At 38.5% G+C, this 22,097-nt stretch overlaps 1 protein-coding gene across 1 annotated transcript; it reads right to left on the reverse strand.

Annotated features, from left to right (window-relative positions):
• Window positions 1-849: 849 nt before the first annotated feature.
• LOC121871327 (putative methyltransferase DDB_G0268948) lies at window positions 850-15,603 on the reverse strand. Its single transcript, XM_042373547.1, has 7 exons — window positions 15,598-15,603; window positions 15,104-15,264; window positions 14,714-14,838; window positions 13,552-13,637; window positions 6,144-6,247; window positions 1,459-1,599; window positions 850-1,329 (listed from the first exon to the last, which is right to left on the reverse strand). The coding sequence occupies exons 1-7, from the start codon at window positions 15,601-15,603 to the stop codon at window positions 1,230-1,232; spliced, it is 723 nt and encodes a 240-aa protein (XP_042229481.1). The 3' UTR covers window positions 850-1,229.
• Between the last annotated feature and the right edge of the window lie 6,494 nt (window positions 15,604-22,097).

The raw sequence follows: 22,097 nt of genomic DNA on the forward strand, positions 1-22,097 counted from the left end.
TCCTTACTATTTTAGTAAATATTAAGAAGTTTATACTATTCAATAATTTTAAACGTTTAATATTAACTTTTTTAATCATTTTAACAATTATTGAACATAATTGAAGGTAAAGAAACTAGTTTCTGGCGTGCCATCCAGCCTGTTAACACACCAGACAGGCGTTAGTCTCTCCGTTTTCAGTGGAGGTAACATCTTGCTTGAGACTCTCTTCAACTAAACGCTTTTTTTCTGTGTTTCCAAGCAAATTATTGGTCATTTTGAAATTTATTTTACATATTGACAATATATAATGCAGTGCAGTGTTGATTTAAAGAAAATAATCTTGAATTACACCAAGAGAACTAAAATTTTATGGGTGAAATGGTGCCATGGGGTGACTTCTCTTCCACCCCAATGCCTTCTCTTCTCCCTTCTCCTCCACCCCCATTCTAATTCCCATCATCATCATCATCCAGGAGCCTTCTACATACACACCTCATAGAAAGTGTACTTTTCTACCTTTTTTGTTGAATTTAGGCAATTTTCGGTGAGCTGGAACCAATTACCCAAACACCCATTGAAACAATGGTTTCGGTTAACGAGGAACCTGCTGGAACGAATTGTGCTCGTTAACCGAGGGACCACTGTAGTTAAAACTACAGTACAACCCATTAGAGGACAAAAGGTGAAACTATAACCCATTTGAGGACAATGGTTAAAGGAATAACCCCTTTAAGGAAGATGGTTAAAGCTACAGGTATAACCTTTTGAGGATGATGGACCATATGTTAGTCTGTAATTCTCAGGGGGTTAAAGAACCATCATCCACAAAGGGTTATGGATGATATGAGGATATAAATTCTTAACATGGAAAATCAAATCACAATTTTATTATCCACCAGAGATAAATTGATAAAAAAGTAAAATGAATTGAAGATACATATGGTAATAAAATTTTCTTCTGCTGTCACAAAGAAGTTTACATTATTTTTAAATCCACTACAGTATTGTTACGAGAAACATTCTACACTAAAAAGATGCATGAATTAGTAAGACTCATGTAACCATAACAAAATTCAAAGGTAAATTCTAAAACTTATTTCTCCTTAAAATATAACTATAACTCACTGAAACATTTATACAGATTTCTAATTTTACATTTCAATATAATAAAATGACCAAAACTATTAATATTTCATTTAAGCAGAAGATTGTGCACTTGTCTTATTTCCTACAAGAGTAAATCAATTCTAACTTAGAGGTTTTCTGCCCATAATGAGGAAGAACTTGAAGCGAAGGCAGAGTTGGGTATCCTCCGGACTCGTTGTTAAGTTGAGGGTCGACATGATCCTGACAAAGTAAAGCATGGATTAGTTTATAAGGCTATACTACTCCTTAATCTAGTCACTTAGGTCAATATATATACTGTAGAGTATTGTAGAATGTTTAAGGTCACAACACACCTCTCTTGTATCATACCTGTTCTGGAACCTGTCAAGAATCTCCTGGGCAGCAACATCACCATTTTTGGCTTTAAAGTTCTGGAATCCTGACCAGCTTGTTATGTATCCAGTCAACTCAGCAACTGTAGCACTTTTATCCACATAATGAGTGTCATCTCTGTAAGAAAAAAGTCACTAATCGATCGATAGTTCTGGATATTATAATAACATAAAATATAAATTTCTGTATGCAACTCCAGTTGGCCCTCTTATAATCATGCCTTAATTTTTATGTTCACTAAGTTGTATCTCACTACCGATCCCGCTATACTGCCAGATTCTGGGGTCACTAAGTCTAAGGGGATAACTTAACTCTCCAGTATTCTTAATTTCTAAGGGTTGCTGCCACCAGACCCCCTCTGGGCAGTAGCTCATTAGGTAGCGGGCAGAGTGGACTAGGCATTGGGTTGGGTTTTTCATTGACCAGATCGATACGGGGAAGAAGGGTGAAACGATAACATGTCTTATCTAATTTATTCCCTATAAAACACACTGCATTCCGTTAAAACACAAGTGAGTTGGCCTTCCTCAGAAGAACAACGATGATCTTGGTTACCTTGCTCGACAACAGACGGCTTGCATTAATTGCGTGTTATCCACATACTTATAGCATAACAATCAGTGACCTCCCTACTTCGGTCATCCCTTCTTACAATAACCCACAACACGTCGGACTGCTCCACCTATATATGGGGTATAGCACCTTAGGTTATCATACATAGTAGCATCACCTCACCTCCCTGTAGCATCACCTCCACACCTGTTACACTCCACATCTGCTACACTCCACATCTGCAAGTATGGGACTCCTTGTAATTTCTAGGTACACATACAGTGGTCCCTCGGTTAACGAGCACAATCCGTGCTAGAAGGTTGCTCGTTAACCGAAAAACTCGTTAACCGAAACCATTGTTTCAATGGGTTTTTGGGTAATTGGTTCCAGCTCACCGAAAATTGTCTAAATTCAACAAAAAAAGGTAGAAAAGTACACTTACTTTGAGGTGTGTATGTAGAAGGCTCCTGGATGATGATGATGGGAATTAGAATAGGGGTGGAGGAGAAGGGAGAAGAGAAGGCATTGGGGTGGAAGAGAAATCACCCCATGGCGCCATTTCACCCATAGAATTTTAGTTTTCTTGGTGTAATTCAAGATTATTTTCTTTAAATCAACACTGCACTGCATTATATATTGTCAATTTGTAAAATAAATTTCAAAATTACCAATAATTTGCTTGCAAACACAGAAAAAAGCATTTAGTTGAAGAGAGTCTCAAGCAAGATGTTACCTCCACTGAAAAGACAGAGAGACTGGCGCCTGTTTGGTGTGTTGACAGGCTAGATGGCGCGCATAAAACTAATTTCCTTACCTTCAATTATGTTCAATAATTGTTAAAATGACTAAAAATTTTAATATTAAACTTTAAAAATTATTGAATAGTATAAACTTCTTGATATTTACTAAAATGGTAAGGGATATAAGCCATAGAACTGATTACTGTATTGGCGGACTAATACTACAGCTGGTGGACCGCCAAATGCAAGCGAAAACATGTTGAGGTCGGCTCGTAAGAAACTCGTTAATCGAGGGATTGCTCGTTAACCGAAGTTAAGAATCTTATGGAAGGTAACTCGTTAACCGAGGGACCACTGTATTAGGCACCGCCCTCGGTGGGTAGAGACGAGGGCTTCACCAAGAGACATACCAGTACTGTTTCTACGCCTAGTATTATAGGTCGCTCCAAATGCCGACCGCGGAGTTTCTCAACATTCCGTTATGTATTTCCACGCCTGTGTCGTGGTATGCCGGGAATCCACAGGTTCACACTGGATTAGCATAGCTGGGAGTAGTCATCTCACATGGTGGGACGCTCACGGGGGTAATGGCCGCCGTTCTGGTGAGTTCAGAGCGTGCGGGGACCCGAGTTGATAAGAGAGTAGGTGCCACTGAGAAATAAAGCCTGATGGGCCGTTATCACACACTTTATACATCAGGCAAAGTTTTAAGGTATTATAACTGCTATAAGTCTTGTTTTAGTGCTGAATACAGCCCGATGAAGTTCACTGACCTGAGTTGATGAGAGAGTAGGTGCCACTGAGGCATGAGGTCCCGCACCTCTCACCGACGTAGGCCTACAGTTTCCAATCTTTAATTTTTACTTTGATTTCTTATGGTTCTCACATGAACACTTTCCCGTTTATTGTGACCTGGTGTCTTATAAATACATATTTTAATCCAAGCTTACATACTAGAATACGGTTCGAGTTGGACAGTTCCTGGGAAATTAATTGAGCTATATCAACAACTCACACCTATAGGCCGCCACCCTGAAACAAAAGCTGAATGTTCATAGCATGGGTATATCCACTTCACTTAAACTGTAATTAGGGATCCTCCCCTCACACATTGCATTACTTGAACACAGACATAAGATTCTCTGATCACTGTACATGTCGTGGGTATACGTCACCCGAGGATACGAGGTGTATTAAGTTCACACCGATGCATACAAGATATTTCCTTTCAAGTATAGTTTCTGGGTCACTTCCAACACCTCACATAGTTCTGATACATTTATCCTTTTTCCAGATCATTGTTCTCATGTATTTTCATATGATATCTGCGGAAGGTATGTTTGCTAATTGTTAACAGACGTAAATAGTATGACCTTCAAACCACGATCTACACTTAGTCCTAAAGTACACGAGTCCGGATCAACTGGACTTTCCCAATCATCTTATAGATACCTTGAGTTCTCCTTAATGCTATGAATACATACAATTAATGTTACATAACCGTACCTGGGTACAATTCAACAAATGATTCATTAACATTGAGTAGGTGAGTTATTCCTTTATCAATGTTTCCCGTTTTCTGAGATTCTACAAGCGCGGTGGATTTGAATGTTATGTAGCGTAATATGAATTAGAGGGTTTTTTTAGGAATGACTATGATGTGCGCAGTACACCGCTGATATCCATCAACTAACATTTGGATTAATGTGTTACAAATACAACCCCAAACCTTTATACAATATACTTTTTACACTTTCACCGTCCACCAGCATTTTCTCTCATGTTTAAAACTTGTCAGCAGTGTACTGTATACTGTATATTCATATTCAAATTACTTATTAAAAAACAACATTATGTACAAGTAGAGAATATAGTGATTTACATAAGGTATGGTACTGTATAGGTACAGAATTCTAACAGTACATCAGCCTGGGATTTGCTTGTGCATTTAAACTTACAGTATATACATATTTACTGTACAGGTATCCCCTGTTTTACAATATTTCGCTTGAACGATGGTGATGTATTAAGACCACCCCCTTATTTATGATAAAAAATTGCATGAATGGTCATTGTCCGGCCAAAATCGCTGACGAGCGGAATATGGAATGCATCTCTTGCTGCACTTGTCAGCTGTGGTTTACCTGCATGGTGCCACCTGGTGCACTACAGTCCCAAGCTTTGTTCCATGGTAAGTGCACATGCCCGTGATTGTGTTGCTTAATGATTATTGATTAGTATCGATGTTGGTACTTACCATGGTTTTTTTTTTTTCTTCCCCTCAGTGAGGGTATATTACTAACATTTCACATTGTACTATGTTTTGGTGACTGTTAAGTGATTTTGTCTATATACCGAGAACGTTAATACCACTACTATCACTGAGATTTATATATAAGGATTATGTTGGGGCTGTTTTACTGTTCATCACTCTTCTCTTTTCAAAAACAACTTTGAGTCTTCTATTCTACTTTGATGAATCTTCTTTTAATGTCTCCGATATTTCAAAAGTACGCACTTGAAAAATATTGATACTGTATCAGGTTTCTCCTACCAAACTGTTTTTATACTGCCTCAATACAGTATTTCCTTCCCTGGGATGTCACTTTTTTTTATATCAAACTTTAGTTTTTGTACAACCAGCAATAGCCCAAACTACATACACAGTACAATACATAAATATTAAACCTTAACCAGCAGCAACTAAAGATCCCACCCCCTCCACCCCCAGCAAGCACAAAAATGGTATGCAAGGAAAATGAAATAGTCTACTGATGATGGCTGCTTTTTAGGATTAATGCTGAAATGCTCCACAGATCTTTTGTCGACTTGTATCCACTTTCTATTTCAATGACCAAAAACAACTGTATAAATAAGAGTTTAATTAAGCAAATCTACATAACAAACTCTCTTAGCTATCTGCTCAATATGTTTCCACTAAATTCACTCAATACCGTACTACAGAACTTAAATATCACTTTCACTCTCATGTATCTTACACTGTGGTTGTACAAATCTTCTAATATATATAATACTGTACTCATAAAACTCTTCCTCTATCCATCTATTACAATATAATTTTCTGTCACTCCCTTCTTTCAATAACACAACAGTTTCTTCTCCCTGTAGGATATACAGTATTAATTGTTTTGTACAGGTAAATCCATTGAACTTTTTACTTCTCCTGGGGTCAACATGCATTTGAACACACTGCTATGCTTCTAAAAAAACTACAGTCCTTCTTTTCATTATTCATTCCCCATTTGACTCCCTCCTCTTGACTAGCATTTGATATTGGAAATTCCAAAATTTTTGTATTGTATCTGTAAACTACTCACTACACATAATAGCTACGGTAAGTATTCTAACCTTGTATTACTTGAGTAAGGTATGCTGAACTTTTGATGGCTATAAGCAGCATCAACATCTTTACGACCACTTCCCCAGTAGCCACCCGTGTCTTTTTCATACACCTTCAGAAAAGAAAAAGGAACTATAATTAGAGATGTGCCGAAGTATTGGTATTGGTGGTATCAGCTAATTTTGGGGATATCAGTGAAAAATTGGCTGATACCAGTCAATACTTTTATCAAACATAGCTTCAAACAGGTTAGATGGATATATGAGCGATAGGGGTTGGGTGTAAACGAGACTGCCCAGTATGGGCCAATAGGCACGCTGCAGTTTCCTCCATTTTTATGTTCTTATGTTGAAGTACAATAATTAAAAATTGCAAGATAAGAAAACTAAACAAATTAACAATTACGTACTATACAGTACTGTATCTACTGAAATACAGTGATCCCTCGGTTAACGAATTACCTTCCATAAGATTCTTCACTTCGGTTAACGAGCAAACCTTCGGTTAACGAATTCCTTACGAATTTTTCCCAACATGTTTTCGCCTGCATTTGGCTGCCCACCAGCTGTAGTATTAGTTTTAAGTGAGAATGAAATAATTGTCTATTGTTTGTTTTAGTAATTGGAGATAACAAAACAACCCACCAGCCTTCCTCATGCCCTATTTCTCTATTATGTAGAGTGTAGCAAAGTGTACTGAGACGTTCTCCTTGTCTGATGGTTTAATGAAGATTTACTCAACTCCATGAACTGGTCTATCAACAAATTTTCCATTTCTAATCATTCTTAAAAAATTTTATTGTTTCTTCCAATATTTTTCCTTGTAGTAATTTGTTGTCAATTGTTGGTTTTCCCATTGTTAATTAACCTCAAATATCCGAGATCATCTGCATGCAATCTAAGTATTTCGTTGAATAATTACAATTCTCTATATCCCAGGTACAGTACTTTCATTTTATCTCAAAATACTTCCTTCCAAACTTCATCAAAACAATGTGTCATTTTTGTCAACCTTAATATATGACTGGGCAAACATAATGGAACAGAACACATGCAGTAAGGTAACTTCAGTACCCAGAATAAATAAAACCATATTAGGGAGAGTCTTGATTGCTTAAGACTCTGACCATCTACTGCAGTAATCGGAAATTTTGTGAAAAGTAAAGGAAATGGGGTATTGATCCTGTAATTCTATTTTCCAGTTGAGTTCATAGTCAGTTGATTCTCTTTATTGTGCATGGCCAGGTGGGGAGTTTATTTATGAATCCTTTGATTCACATGTTGTCTTCTAGAGGCAACTGGTGTCATAGAACTCATGCTTATTAAGTTAGTCGACTGCCAACCCTCCTAGATGGGGCAACTGTTATCAGAATCTCTACTTACAGTATGTACAGTACACTTACTAATTAGGCTGAAACAATCAATAAATGGACATAAAATACTCCGGCCACATTTCCTCATATCACAACCTGTTTATTTCTATTATTTTGTTACATTGTTTCTGTCACCATACCCTACCTTTCTTGACACTTCTGTTGCTCTTGTTCTAACCCATAAAGAGGTAGAGGAGTTAAAACAATAGACAGACAGAAGCAGATTGATGGAGGATAAATCGTAGACATTATGTAGCAGGGGGGTTAGCATTTTGAGGGTTGTGTCCACCTGATATACCAAAACATAATATACAATTCCCTTTAAAAGCATTTACACAGGAAAATGACAGATTACTGTCAGTGTGGGTCAGTCAATATAAACTGGTAAGTGCCATGGAATAAAAATGCAGAGATCACCTTAAGATTAGCCCCTACCCTTTACTTATTTATTTTGAAGATTACTGTAGCCCCTCAAATTATTCAACTTATTTCACTTTAAGATTAGCCCCCATCAACTAATTTCACTTGAAGATTAATCACCCTAATACTACCTGATGAGTTAGTTTAGGTTATTTTAGGTTAGGTTAGTGTGGTTAATCTTCTGGTGAAATAAGCTAGGGGTAAATTTTCAGGTGATCTGAATGTATTATGTTGTACTGTACAGTGTATGACCATGACACCTCACAGGTAACTCAAAAGAACTGGGCTTAAAAGCAGTCAAAATACACCAACCCATCCACTACCACCACACACACACTTACAATATAAACATGTTTTATGAGGTATCTCAGATCAACACATACTGTAAGTGCCAATTTAAAATGTTACCTATATGTCTTTTGCACATGATACAGGTGTGTAGATATTAGGAGAGAGACACATATACTGTACTGTACTGTACATACTGTAAACATCACATTTCTACATGAAATGAAAAATAAATTAGTGTTTGATAAAAATGTCACCTGAGTTTGGTAGGAAAGGGTGTTTGCACTGTTCCATATTCATCATCCACCATTGTAATTTTGGTTCCCCAGTAAGGACCTAATTCCTTGCTGTATACCTGAAGTGGAAAAAATACACAAAACAATTATGAAATGAATCTTATACTGTATTCCCTTTTTAATCTCTGAAGCCAAGATCCTTCTTGCTCAATGCACGGTGGTCATAAACATGAGTACAGTAGAGTACAGTAAACATACACATAAGCATATTTTACCTTCATTCAATGTCATTTATTCATTCTTATTGCTGTGAAACATGTGTCCTGCTATGGTATCGTACAGGTAAACCTTGAGATACGATATCCTGATCAGTGAATTCCTCTTTAACGATGGTCATAAACTAAGACTATTTCGCTATATGTGATAAAAAAAATTTGCTTAATGATATCCATCGAATAGCCATCGATATCCATTTGGTTGGATTTTTTTTTTTATCTCTAGTACAAACTGAGGGTTGTATATACACTGGACCCTCACTGTATGTGCACATTCACTATATGCGAATTCACGTTTATGCGGCGAGCCTATTTCTACCCATAATTCATTTTATGCGGAAAAGATTCCTTATTATGCGTTCAGTGGAAGATATGTCACACTAGTTTTATATTATATTATCTTTATTTCTAAGCCACATTAGAGTATGTGTGTGTGTATGTGTTGTCTCAGAACGTAACCAGAGCATAAAGTGAGGGTCTGGTATACAGTACTCAAATTAATCGCTGCCGTGCAAGAATTCCAACAATGTAAATTATATTTTTCTATATTAAGTCAGTGACATTTTATAAGAAAACAATATCTAACCCTATGGACCTTACATCTCTACCTTCATTTGTAAGTGTTCCCATCCACCACCACACGGCCAACCCACACACTAAAGCCAAGTGTTTGGTTCTTTGTCGATCGTAAACCCGTACATTGCATGGCTCCATGATTATTGGCCAGCATTGTACAACTGTGTTTTCTTTTCTTATTTAGTGAGAGGACAGCACTAACATTTAGACTGAACTGTTTTATAGTGATTATGAATCGATATTATCTGTGATTTTGTGACTGTAAGGTACGTCAAGTCTGTTGTTTTGAAAATATGAGCAGTGTTGGCCGCTATCATTGTTTTTTGTTATCACCGTTCGCTGTGTTTTTGTGTCAAGTGCTTTTGCTCTGTTTTTGTGACTGAAGTGAGCAGTTTAACTTTGAAAATGTCTGGGCAGGCCAAGGCATCCAAGACAACCGTGTCTCTGAGGTGAAGCTTGACAATGTTAAACAGCACGAGACTCCTCAGAGGCTGTAGGGGAGTCAAGAGTGACATCTCTCCACTCCACCTACAAGAGTCTCCTTAGCTTCAAAGGGGACATGTGATGATGACCAGGCTTATTCTTCAGGATGTGGTGAGTGTTGTTTTATTGTATTGTACTGACACTGTAGGAGTATGGCAGGAATTATTTTGTCGGTGATACATGTGTGTTTGGGGACTGGCTGGGAATGTATCCCATTGAACCCCATGTTATAATGCTCCCTATCTATGATAATTCACCTAGCGATGGGTTTTCAGGAACCTAACCCCATCGTATCTCGAGGTTTACCTGTACAGAACAGGTATATATATACAGTATATATATATATATGTGTGTGTATGTGTTTGTGCGTACATGTGTGTTTGCGTGCATTTTGGGTGATGGTCAGGAACTATATACCTGTTATACCTGTACACTACAGTACGTATACTATACTATATTATATTCTCCTCTACAGTAAATGGCAGAGGCATAAAACAAGGACCTAGATGATGGCATTAACATCTTACATCCACATCTCTAATCTTCATGTAGTTAACTTGAACTGGAAAACAATTCAAGATATTCTATTAAACAGATCAAATAGTCATTAGAGACAGCTGGTGACGCACCTGTATTCCAAGTGTTCATCATATATTAACTTGTATCTTTCTGCTTGGTACCGTTCGAGGTAGACTTCCTCACTCCCTCGGTAAATATAACCATTCAGTTCCTTTTTATACATCTAAGATTAGAAGAAAGGTGGACATATGTAATGAGGTGAAAGAAACTTTATCAATCTAAGCTTAAAACTCAACCCATTCAACTAAAGTCAGTCCACATTCAGGAGGAAATATTTTTTATTATAGTTACCTTATTTAGGACAAAGTTATGGCTATAATGAAAAAACTTTGGCATAAACAAATACTGTACAGTGTATTAACTGTAAGAAGGGAAGTTTATTACAGTTACACAAAACTGATGTTAACACTTGAGAGTGGCTAGAATACAGTATCATGCCAAAGATATACTGGACTGTACTGACCTTTTTATATAATTTTTTAATAAATTCGCAGTCCCCAAGTTATGACCATCTGACTTACGATCATCTGCACTTGCTAACAGGATTCCCATATTTTACATTATTTTCATTATTCTATGTTGTTTAACATCAGTTTATTTACTATAATTACATTAGTTGTTATGTATGGGATATTATTGTTGTTTTGTATGGGGAGGGTTGTACTTTAACATAACCTAAACTATGGAATGAACACTTCTGACTTACAAACAAATTGACTTACGATCAGGGTTGAGGAATATATCCCTGTCATTGTCATTCACAAATCAAATGTCAAGAAAGAAAAAGTGATAAATACAGTTCGTACTGTATTATAAAACCATTGCCAATTAAGGTAGACAAGTACTGCACCACACCTCTGATTACAGTGTATTGAATATAACTGAGAGCTTATTATGATACATCCACAGAACATATCTGATTAAAATACACCCGTTTGAGTTATCATAAAATATTTGTGTGTGACCATTTTGGGATGGCTGGGGGCCAAAATGATCTTCAAAAGTGAGGTGCTCCCCCGTTTGGATTACTGTTATCCCATCTAGCGGAAGCCCAGCTCACTAGAGGTCACAGCCTTAAGTTAAAAAAGACACTAGTACAGAAATTTTTCAAAACAAACTGTTTTGGAGTTAGGGTTGTAAACTCTTGAAATAACCTGCCATAGATTGTTGTGACAGCACCAAGTGTGAACTCATTTAAGACCAGACTTGACCAACATTGGCATAGAATCAGGTACATTTTGGAGCAATTGCATGCCCAGCACTTGCCAACAGTGCATAACAGACATAACATATGACAGACCCAGGGATGAAGTAAAATACAGTAAGTCCTTGTTTAACGTTGTTTCTTTATAACGTCACTTTTCTTTAGATACCCATGATTCGAATAACGTCGCGCCGATTCAGTATAACATCGTCGCGGACAACTTTGTACGGCACATCACCCACTCTCATCTTGGCACGCTACACTCTCACCCGCAGAGTGTCACGGCGTCCCCAAGCGGCGCCAGTCTTTGTTAAGCTTCCACAGCATTCATGTGTGTTTAAGTGTTTTTGCTCTTAATATTGTACTCTGACCATTCAAAATAGCTTCCAAGCGCCCATCAAGTGCTACCAAAGCTAGCGTTGAGAAGAAGCAACGTAAGACCATTAGCCTTGCTATGAAAATGGAGGTTTTAAACCAGGAGGAGGAGCCACCCGCCGGGTCTCAGTGACTCGCCACCCTCCTCCTCCTCTCCCGCCCTCCTCCTCCGCTCCACTACCCACCACACACTCGCTCCACCACCTCCGTCCATCAGTGAGTACAATACAAAATGATTTAGTTTATTAATATATATAATATTTTCTATAAAAATGCCATTGAATTTCTGTATATGTAATGTATTTTGAGGAACAGAACCAGGACATTAAGTGAGGACTTACTGTGATACAGTACTGTACAGTATGTATTAAAACATAGAATGAAACATCATGCCACCAGACAAATTGGCTCCAGTACACACAGGAGCACTAACTGGTTTTTCCCCTACTGGTAGTACTGTACTGTACTCCTCTTTAGCCAGAATGTCTCACCAACACCACTCAACACTCTACCACACCTTCCATTATCCTTTTAGTGACTGCTATTTTTCTTATAAGTAAGGCTATTGAAAATATGAATCAGTAAGCTCATATAAAGTATGATAAGAAGAGCCTGATGCCAAACTCTGCCAAATCTGTCCTTTGTATTTCACCACACATCATTGTGTTTTCCTTCACCACACCCACACGAGGGAGGTCCCAGGAGAATCTTTTAAATTCACTTCACTCACTGACCACTTCTACAACATAAGCCAGACAACCTGTATCAAAACTATTAACATTTACTAAACAAGCTAACACGGTCCTCGAGTTAAAGTGTTAGGGAAGAAGTCAGTAGTTGCTTGAAATATTTCTAAGCAAATAAAATGACAGTGGCTCAACAAATAAACACAAGTAGTAACCTAAAGAAGAAAGTGTTTAAGTCAGAGAAAACCCAGGAAAAAGAATACAGTACTGTAAAAATACAGAATGTCCAAAATAGAGTACATTACTTGACAGTATTATATAAACCTTAATTCCTAAACACTGGCAACATAAGCACAGTACAAATATTTCAAATATCCTATACAGTACTGGTCTACATTTTTTCTGAAATCTGGTCATTACTTGACTTCAGAACACCTGGTCATCATTCCGAGTGTTATTATTCTGTGGTTGTCTACACTGTCACTCATACAATGTTTACAGTACCTGAGGTTATGATGGCATGTCTTATGTTATTTCACTGACTAATTCTGAGTGTTTTACCCTCATAATGGCTTCTAATGGTGTATGTGTCACCTTCATCTTTGTCTGTTTATGTTAAAAGCAGAGATTTTTTGATAAGTATAAACTGTCTGTAAAGATTTAAGTTTTTAACACTAATTTCTTTATATGCTGTTATTATATTTACACAGGTCATGTAAAATAACTCGTAAAAGTTTTATTAGATAGATAAAACATCATTGGTAAAGTGACACAACACTAAGCTTCCATCCTTCTCTCCCATGCACTTTTAAGTTTCTGAAAACCAGCAACTGCTTGGTCCTAACCATACCTGATTGTTTTGTTTCAATGTACTGTACTGTACTGTATAAGGAAGATAAACAAAAAAACAAGAGATACTCACATAGTTAATAATGTCATAGAGTTTTTCTGTAAGGTCTCCATAGATGGGCTGTGGGAATGCGTAGCCATACAGTGCCAAGACACCTCCTGTAATGTGTAAACCAATAATATGAACCATTTTTACACTAGTTTTTCAGAGATGTAAGCACAGTAATAAAAAATCTATTACCTCTTAAGTTTCCCCATTTGAATGGCAGCTGCTCTAACTATTTTTAATTTTCAGAACTCATCATTTCCACCACTTGTCAGCTTACTAGTCGTTCAAGCAGTTGGCCTGTTCTATGTTACAACCTTTATTGCCTAGTGTTGGTACAGAAGGAAATTGTAGTACAGTACCTGGAGAAAACCTGCAAAGTTTGGAAGGTCACACTGGATAACACCCTTCTCACAGTCTGACCCGGATTGGGGATTGAATGTAATAGGAAGGAAGCTTACAAAATTTCTATCATGAAGTGATGTGTTTCACTCCTACAACCCGTCCTGTCTCAAAACCTGGTAGCTGGGATCAACTGCTACACAGATTGTCTCTCATTTACTGTCTATATTAATTTTAGCTGACAATGGAAAGTACTGTATTCATCTAAATCATGTAATTAATTTATGTGTCTTTCTATTCATCATCATCAATATTTTACAGCCCTGTTTATATAACCCAATGATTAAACACCCAAACCCCAAATGGCAATTAGGTTAGGTTAGATATTGTTGACATTAAAGAGTTTAATCCTCAGGTAAAATATCTATTGGTTCCTAATCCTCATGAAATTCTTTAAATTCTCTGTTGAAGAATCTGTCATGAAACTACAATAATTGCCTTGTAACCATATTAGTTCTGTGAATGTTTGGTGCCTGGCAGAGTGTTAGGTCATAATATGTTTTGTAAATGTTTCAAGATATCCATCTGTTTTTAGTAGTGTTCATACCAGAGGGTATCATTAACACAAACAGTAATGCAATATACATAAAGGATGGTACTGTAACACTTCCCTTATAGTGAGCAAAAAAAAAATATATATACATACCTATACAAAAATTCTAACCTATCACTGTTTACTCCAGTCACTCAATGCTTCGAGGGTGATTAACTCTCTTCAGTCATTTTTCTTTTCCAACACAATTTCATTACCATTATTAATTTTCTATACCGTTATTAATTTTCTTACCTGGTACAAGAATACGATCAACTTCCTCATAGAACTTTGGCAGATCAAACCAGTGACAAGCTTGACCAGCAGTGACCAGCTGCAGGCTACACTCTGAGAAAGGCAGCTTTTCAGCACCACTCACTCTGAACAAACATAAATTCTAGATAAAACATTAGTTCAAGTTCATCATATCTGAAGAGTTAAACGTAAGTTCACAACCTAGGACTCATGGCTGCAATTCATGAGTTGCCAAGAAGACAATGGCCATATGAACTATAGTTCAAATAAATCAAACTGTAAGAGTGTGTTGAACTTGAACACTTGTGTAATACTATGGGCAAAGAAAAAAATAGAAATAAATGTAAATGAAATACAAATGTAAATAAAAATAATAGATACTGTACTCACTTGAAGAAAACATTTGTTCCTGTGCCTAGTTTAGTGGCTTCAGTAATCTGGGCCTGAGAAATATCAAGACCCGTGACAGAGGTAAAATGTGGGCTGAGGATGTGTGTACTTTGACCAGAACCACATCCGACATCAATAGCAGCTGTGAAGGGTCCTTGATACTAAAAAAAAAAAGGAAACAAAATATTAGAAAAACACATTCTGCTGAAAGGTGAGTTCAGATTGAATGAAATGAGTCACACCATTTGAAAATTTTAGAGCCAGGAGGAAGAATATTGCAGTGGAATGCAACAAGTGAGCAGGATTTGCTTTTGACACAGAGTACTGAGGTGTAGCAGGACGGCTTACACAAGTGAAAAAGAAGAAAATCAAACATGAAATAAAAGAACTCTCTAAGATGAAATAATACATCGTTCTCTATGCCCTTGTCTTCCAAACTAACCATCAACAGTACTGTACAGTACTTCTATACATCTCTGCCTTTCTTCTCTTACAACCATACCAACTTAGTACCTCTCACTTACCCTCAATAATTCATACCTTTATCCCCTGCAGCCATTCTGATCATGTTATACACTGCAGTATGCATACCGTATAAAAATGGACAACCTTGCTTATTTCAATAATGCTAACCTAACCTACCCTATGCAGGTAGTGGTAGGTTAATCTCCAGGTGAAATAAGCTAAGCTACCTATTATATACACTTTATCCAAAAATCTGGTATTTCTCATCAATAATGATATCATACACTGCACTGGGTTTTGAAAAGCTCAAATTATCATTTCTTAATTTATTATGAATATGCACTCACCTTCTTTAAGGAATGTCAGGACTCTATCAATAAGAGACGCAGGAGGCTGAGGCCTAAATTTGGCATATGAGGTCGATGTACTGCTCCCTCAAAGAAGCGGTTTATGCTTCTCTGCTTGTGCTTATACCTGTAATTTTAGTTAACCCTAAATATATATACCGGTATTTTTTGCTAAAAGTCACTGTAAAGTGGGGTTTCTCACACCTGAGGTAAAATACACCCAAAATGGAAGACAGTAATGGGTTTCAATGAAAATTTAAAACATTCATGTTCCTTTCAGCCTTACTGTTTGTTACTGATTATATGTCAGTTCTTGAGAAATTAACTAAATTATTTTATTGTAAAAAAATATATATAAACCCACATATTTTTACACACTTGTACATAAAATATCGTTAAAGAAAGATCAGATCGAAGGGCAGCTACTAGGACAACATGGTAAGTTTAGTTAGGCAAAGTATGGAAAGGCTGCTGGGAAGCACTTGTTAACGTTGAAGTGTCACATGTTGCACTCTTGGGTGACGGAGCATGTTATAACACGAACTAGGTAAAGCAAAAATTACGAAAACTGCAAATCTACCACCTGTTTTGGGGTATACCTGAAGTAAATAAGAAGTTATCTTCTACAGAAATGTTTTTGAAAAGTTGTTGGTTAACCCAGACCTATTCAGGGTATTACCAAACTAAGCAATATATACCTGTACAACCAAAATTAAACAAACTTATTCCGATTATTTTCCTTTTGCTCAGGTTTTGGTCCACTATACTGTATAAAATATTTAGATGTTTTTAATTAATTTTCAACATTTTCTTTAGGGTAAGTTTGTTGTCAAATTACGAAAAAGCTGTGGGAGGTCTTATGTAAATTTCACCTATACAGTGTAATTGGATGATCCATTTCACATGCTGTCAGAACTAATTTGGTCCCCAGTCAAAGACCATAATGGAAATAAGCTTCAAAAGCCACCCTAGGACACATATTGTTTTTCCCTGTTTGTACGACTTCACTGTTTATGTCCATGCTGAAGCACTGTGAACTTGTAAGATGATTTTAATTAGTACTGTACTATTAATTAGTACATATTCATCAAAGGATCACCTGAGCTGTTACCAAGACTTAAGTGCAGGTTAGGTTAGGTTTTGATTTGTTTGATTAGGTTAACATTAGGTGGTAAATCAGGTGAAATATGCTGGGGTGCCAATCTTCAGGTGACCTCTGAGATCACACCTGCAACACGACTCACCTGAGCTGCTGCTAGGACGAGAGTACAGGATGATAACACCTTTACCTCATTATATCACCACCGCCATGACTCTATGATGCCGGTTCTAATATTACAATGTAGAGTTAAAACACCATAGGTTGATACATTTTAAGGGCAAGTTCAAGTAAAAGTGATGAGCTGCAATAAGTTTGTTTACTTCACAAGAAAGTCTTTGTTTACCGGATGTGGCAACACCTTTAAGTTGCCAGCTGCTGTTTGTGTCCCGGCGAAAAACAATACTGTAATAGATAGCTAGATAGATATAAAACATTGATTGATATACAGTTTATGTTTATATAGATTGATGGGTAGATAAAGAGATTGGTTGATGTAAAATTGTATAGATCCACAGTCAAACCGCCCTACAAGTTTACAAATTAATAATAATGATAATATAAATAATTTCACTTATTGAAGAACTCAGGTGAAAAAAATAAAACGTCCACAGGCTTCGACTCCGATGGAGATAACATACATCAATCCAGCTACTTGGCTGAAATTTCTTAAAACTTTTTAAATAACTTTTCCATTTATTATAGGATACAAGTAGTTGTATAGGCACGATCTCGCCTCATTATCCGTTTTTTTTATTCACGATTTTTGGTCTTAGTACAGAGAGTGTAAATCCCGTGCGAGCAAGGAAAAGATTATGATTGAGATAATGATGGTATACATTGGCCATGACCTCCTCACCTACAGGGACGATCTGAATAAACTTGGCTCGATAAGTAAATATAGGCCTGCTTAATTATGGATTACCCAATTAGATTAAATCGACTAATCAAATCTCAATAATTAATCTTTCGTAAATAGTTCTAAGTAGAGTATTTCTTTTGTTCTAAGATAACTGCAGTCCATCTTCCGTTCATCAGTAGTCTACGTGGAACACAGTGGAAATAAGGTTTACTGATACTTTGTGTTATCCTCTGTAAATTTGTGTATGGGTAAAAAATCTGTTTTATCCCAATTTCCATAATTGGTATGAGATATTATTTGTATAGTTTATTTTGGTGTTTTTTAATGACCTAACAAAAAAGAATCCCAGTGATAATGGTAAAAATCCGTAATACCTAGTGGGATAAAACGAAATTAACCTTTGTGTATGTGTGGATGTAATGTATGAAATTTTATCCAACTAATTTATATCAAATCAACTAACAGGACAGTGTGTGGCGGCGTCTCCAGCCTTCATAGTGACAATTGGTGATCAGGAGGGAATGTAGAGCACAATGGGTCGTGTGTGAAGTAACCCCACGTACTTGGAAGTCACTTTTATAAGGTGAGTCACTGCCCTCAGGAATTCTCATTATACAGGTGTCTATAAATTATCTGACGAATTGTAAAACCTAAATAACCTTAAATATATTACAGAATGAGGAGGTCTACTAATACAACAACAAAATTTTTCGTTCATCCAGCCCAATAAAAACAGTTTGTTCTAACCTTTAATGCTTTTGAGGTTATTGAAATTTAACATGGCTCAAATGATTTATGGTCACCTTTTCATGTCATAATGTAAGTAGAAAGAAAAAAAAACTTATGGTTTGCGTTTATCTGACGCTAACACTAAACTTAATCTAATCTAACCTAACTAGTCACCCAGGTAGCAGTAGGGTGTTAATTAATCATCAGGTGAAATAAGCTTGGGGATAATCTCAGGTAATACGAATGAAGGTGAATTAGTGAGTCTAGTGAGATGCCGAACACAATTAGTCCAGTGTCCTCCTTCCACCACTACACACCACCTGCCTCCACTACTAGCCACCACCACTTCCCTCCATTACTAGCCACCACTACCTCCCTCCACTACTGCCGTCACCCTAACCCTCACTACTAGCCACCGCTACCTCCCTCCACTACTAGCTGTCACCCTAACCCTCCACTACTAGCCACCACAACCTCCCTCACAACTAGACACCACAACCACAACCACCCTCCACTACTAGCTACACCTTCCCGCCACTACTAGCCACCACAACCACCCTCCACTACTAGCCACCACAACCTCCCTCCACAACTAGCCACCACAACCACCCTCCACTACTAGCTACCACAACCACCCTCCACTACTAGCTACCACACCTTCCCGCCACTACTAGCCACTACACCTTCCCGCCACTACTAGCCACACACCTTTCTTCACTACTAGCCACTACACCTTCCCGCCACTACTAGCCACTACACCTTCCCGCCACTACTAGCCACTACACCTTCCGCCACTACTAGCCACTACACCTTTCCTCCACTACTAGCCACCACAACCTCCCTCCACAACTAGACACCACAACTTCCCTCCATACAGGCCATTACAACGTCCCTCCATACTAGCCACCACTACTTCCCTCCACTACTAGCCACCACAACCACCACCTCCACTACTAGCTACCACAACCACCCTCCACTACTAGCTACCACACCTCGCCACACTAGCCACCACAACCACCCTCCACTACTAGCCACCACACCTTCCTGTCACTATTTATTAAACTTGTGAGTATTGTAATTAAAGTTTTCTAACATACAAAAGAATTAATAAAACCTTCCTTTGATGACCACAGCACAACGCATTTCACTTATACCTAACCTAACCTAACCTCTCACGTTCAGACTTGGCTCATTGTCACTGATGGTAACATTATATCATTATATAAGTATAATTCGCCCTCATTCTTCTCTTTCTTCTCCACTCCTTCCCGTCCTCCTCCTCGGCCCCCCCTCCTCCTCCTCCTCCTCCTCCTCCTCCTCCTCCTCCTCTTCTTGCTACTTCTTCTCCATCTCCTCCCTCAGTGTGAGAGTGTCAGTGAGGGTGTCAGTGTGAGAGGGAGGATGAGATAAGTGTCAGTGTGGGAGGGGATGAGATAGGTGTCAGTGTGAGGAGGGATGAGGCAGGGACGTGGGTGTCAGTGTAGTGCGAAGGAGGGTGTCAGTGTGAGGAGGGAGGATTCAGCAGTAATGCCACAATCGTGTCTTCTCCACCAGTGCGCCTCTCCACCACCCTTAATCACACACCTCATATTGGCTCCTCCCTCCGTGAACCATTCCTCCTCCTCCGTGAACAATTCCTCCCTCCACCGTGAACCATCCCTCCTCCTCCGTGAACCATCCCTCCCTCCCTCCCTCCCTCCCACCGTGAACCATCCTCCCTCCTCCGTGAACCATCCTCCCCCCACCTTGAACCATCCCTCCCCTCCTCCGTGAACCATCCCTCCCTCCCCCGTGAACCATTCCTCCCTCCCTCCGTGAACCATCCCCCCCCTCCTCCGTGAACCATCCCTCCCTCCCACCTTGAACCATCCCCTCCTTCCCCCCCCCTCTTTGTAGAAAGAAGAGGTGGAAGAAGAAAGTTATAGTTTGGATTTTGAGAAATTTAGGAGGGTAGGAGAGGGGCGGGCTGACCTGCTGCTGGGTTAGCTAAGCTAATAGTGTGTTAGGGTTGTGTCATGGGTTAGTTATTCCCCCTCCCTCTTTCCTCCACCTAGACCATCCCCTCCTAAAAACAGCTAGGTAAATAGTCATAGAGAGAGGGAAAGTGCTAGATAAAGACAGACATGGTTAAAACGAAGTTAGTGAGAGAGAGAATCGTTATCTATAGGATGGGATGTCTTCATTTTACTACTAGAATGAATATTTGCTTCCATGACGGCATCGTGTGAAGGTGACAGAGGGATCAGCCGTGTTTATAGTCAGTCACTCGCATCATCTCTGCCGGCTTTATCCGGTTGGTCACTCCCTCGTCTTTAACAACATTCACTAATGCCAAAAAAACTAAAAAAAAAAAAAAAAAAAAATTAAATAAAAAATAACAAGCTAAATAATATTAATCAATTTTTATATCCTTATAATTTATTAAACTGTAAATATAAACAGAACAACAAGTCTGTAACGTTCGTATGTCGTTATTTATATTTCTTAACGTCATACTGAATTGTGTTTATAAAAGGAAGAAATATACATATTTTTTGCCAATATTCAGAACAGTAATCATTGACTTAATTACAATGATTTGAAGACAACAATATTATATGCAATTCTAATCGCGTGAGATTTTTTTATAAGAGGAGAAAAAAAATGAGGAGGAGGACGGAGAGGAGGAGGAGAAGAGGGAGGAAGAACAGCGAGTTGGAGGAGAAGCTTAACAGTCAAACCCGCTTGTGGTGTGAGAGGTTCCAGTGATCCAAGGTCTTATATGGATTAATGTTATGAGATAAAACTTTCTCAGTATCACCGTGCGATTATTTTGTTATTAAAATGTATTTCGTTTTTGTCATGACATGTGCAACTCAATCTTCTTCTTCTTCACTATCATCACCATTACCATCATCACCACCACCACCATCACCACCATCACCACCCTTGTAGTATGAAGACTTCTACACATTAACTACCTGCAAACACCTCTCATCTCTCACCTTTTCAACTGGTGAAGGGTCGTCTTTGGTCTACCGTGAGTAAACATTATAAAAGGCATAATAATCCTGTAGCTTCCCGCCCACCTGACATATCCTCTTCTCTCCGCCCACCTGTCATATCCTCTTCTCTCCCGCCCACCTGTCGTATCCTCTTCTCCTCCCGCCCACCTGTCGTATCCTCGTCTCTCCGCCCACCTGTCGTATCCTCGTCTCTCCCGCCCACTTGTCAAATCCTCGTCTCTCCGCCCACTTGTCAAATCCTCGTCTCTCCCGCCCTTGTCAAATCCTCGTCTCTCCCGCCCACCTGTCGTATCCTCGTCTCTCCCGCCCACCTGTCGTATCCTCTTCTCTCCCGCCCACCTGTCGTATCCTCGTCTCTCCCGCCCACCTGTCGTATCCTCGTCTCTCCCGCCCACCTGTCGTATCCTCTTCTCTCCGCCCACCTGTCAAATCCTCGTCTCCGCCCACCTGTCATCCTCGTCTCTCCCGCCCACCTGTCGTAACCTCT

Source organism: Homarus americanus, unplaced genomic scaffold, assembly GCF_018991925.1.
Source record: "Homarus americanus isolate GMGI-L3 unplaced genomic scaffold, GMGI_Hamer_2.0 scaffold45698, whole genome shotgun sequence".
NCBI lineage: Eukaryota > Metazoa > Arthropoda > Malacostraca > Decapoda > Nephropidae > Homarus > Homarus americanus.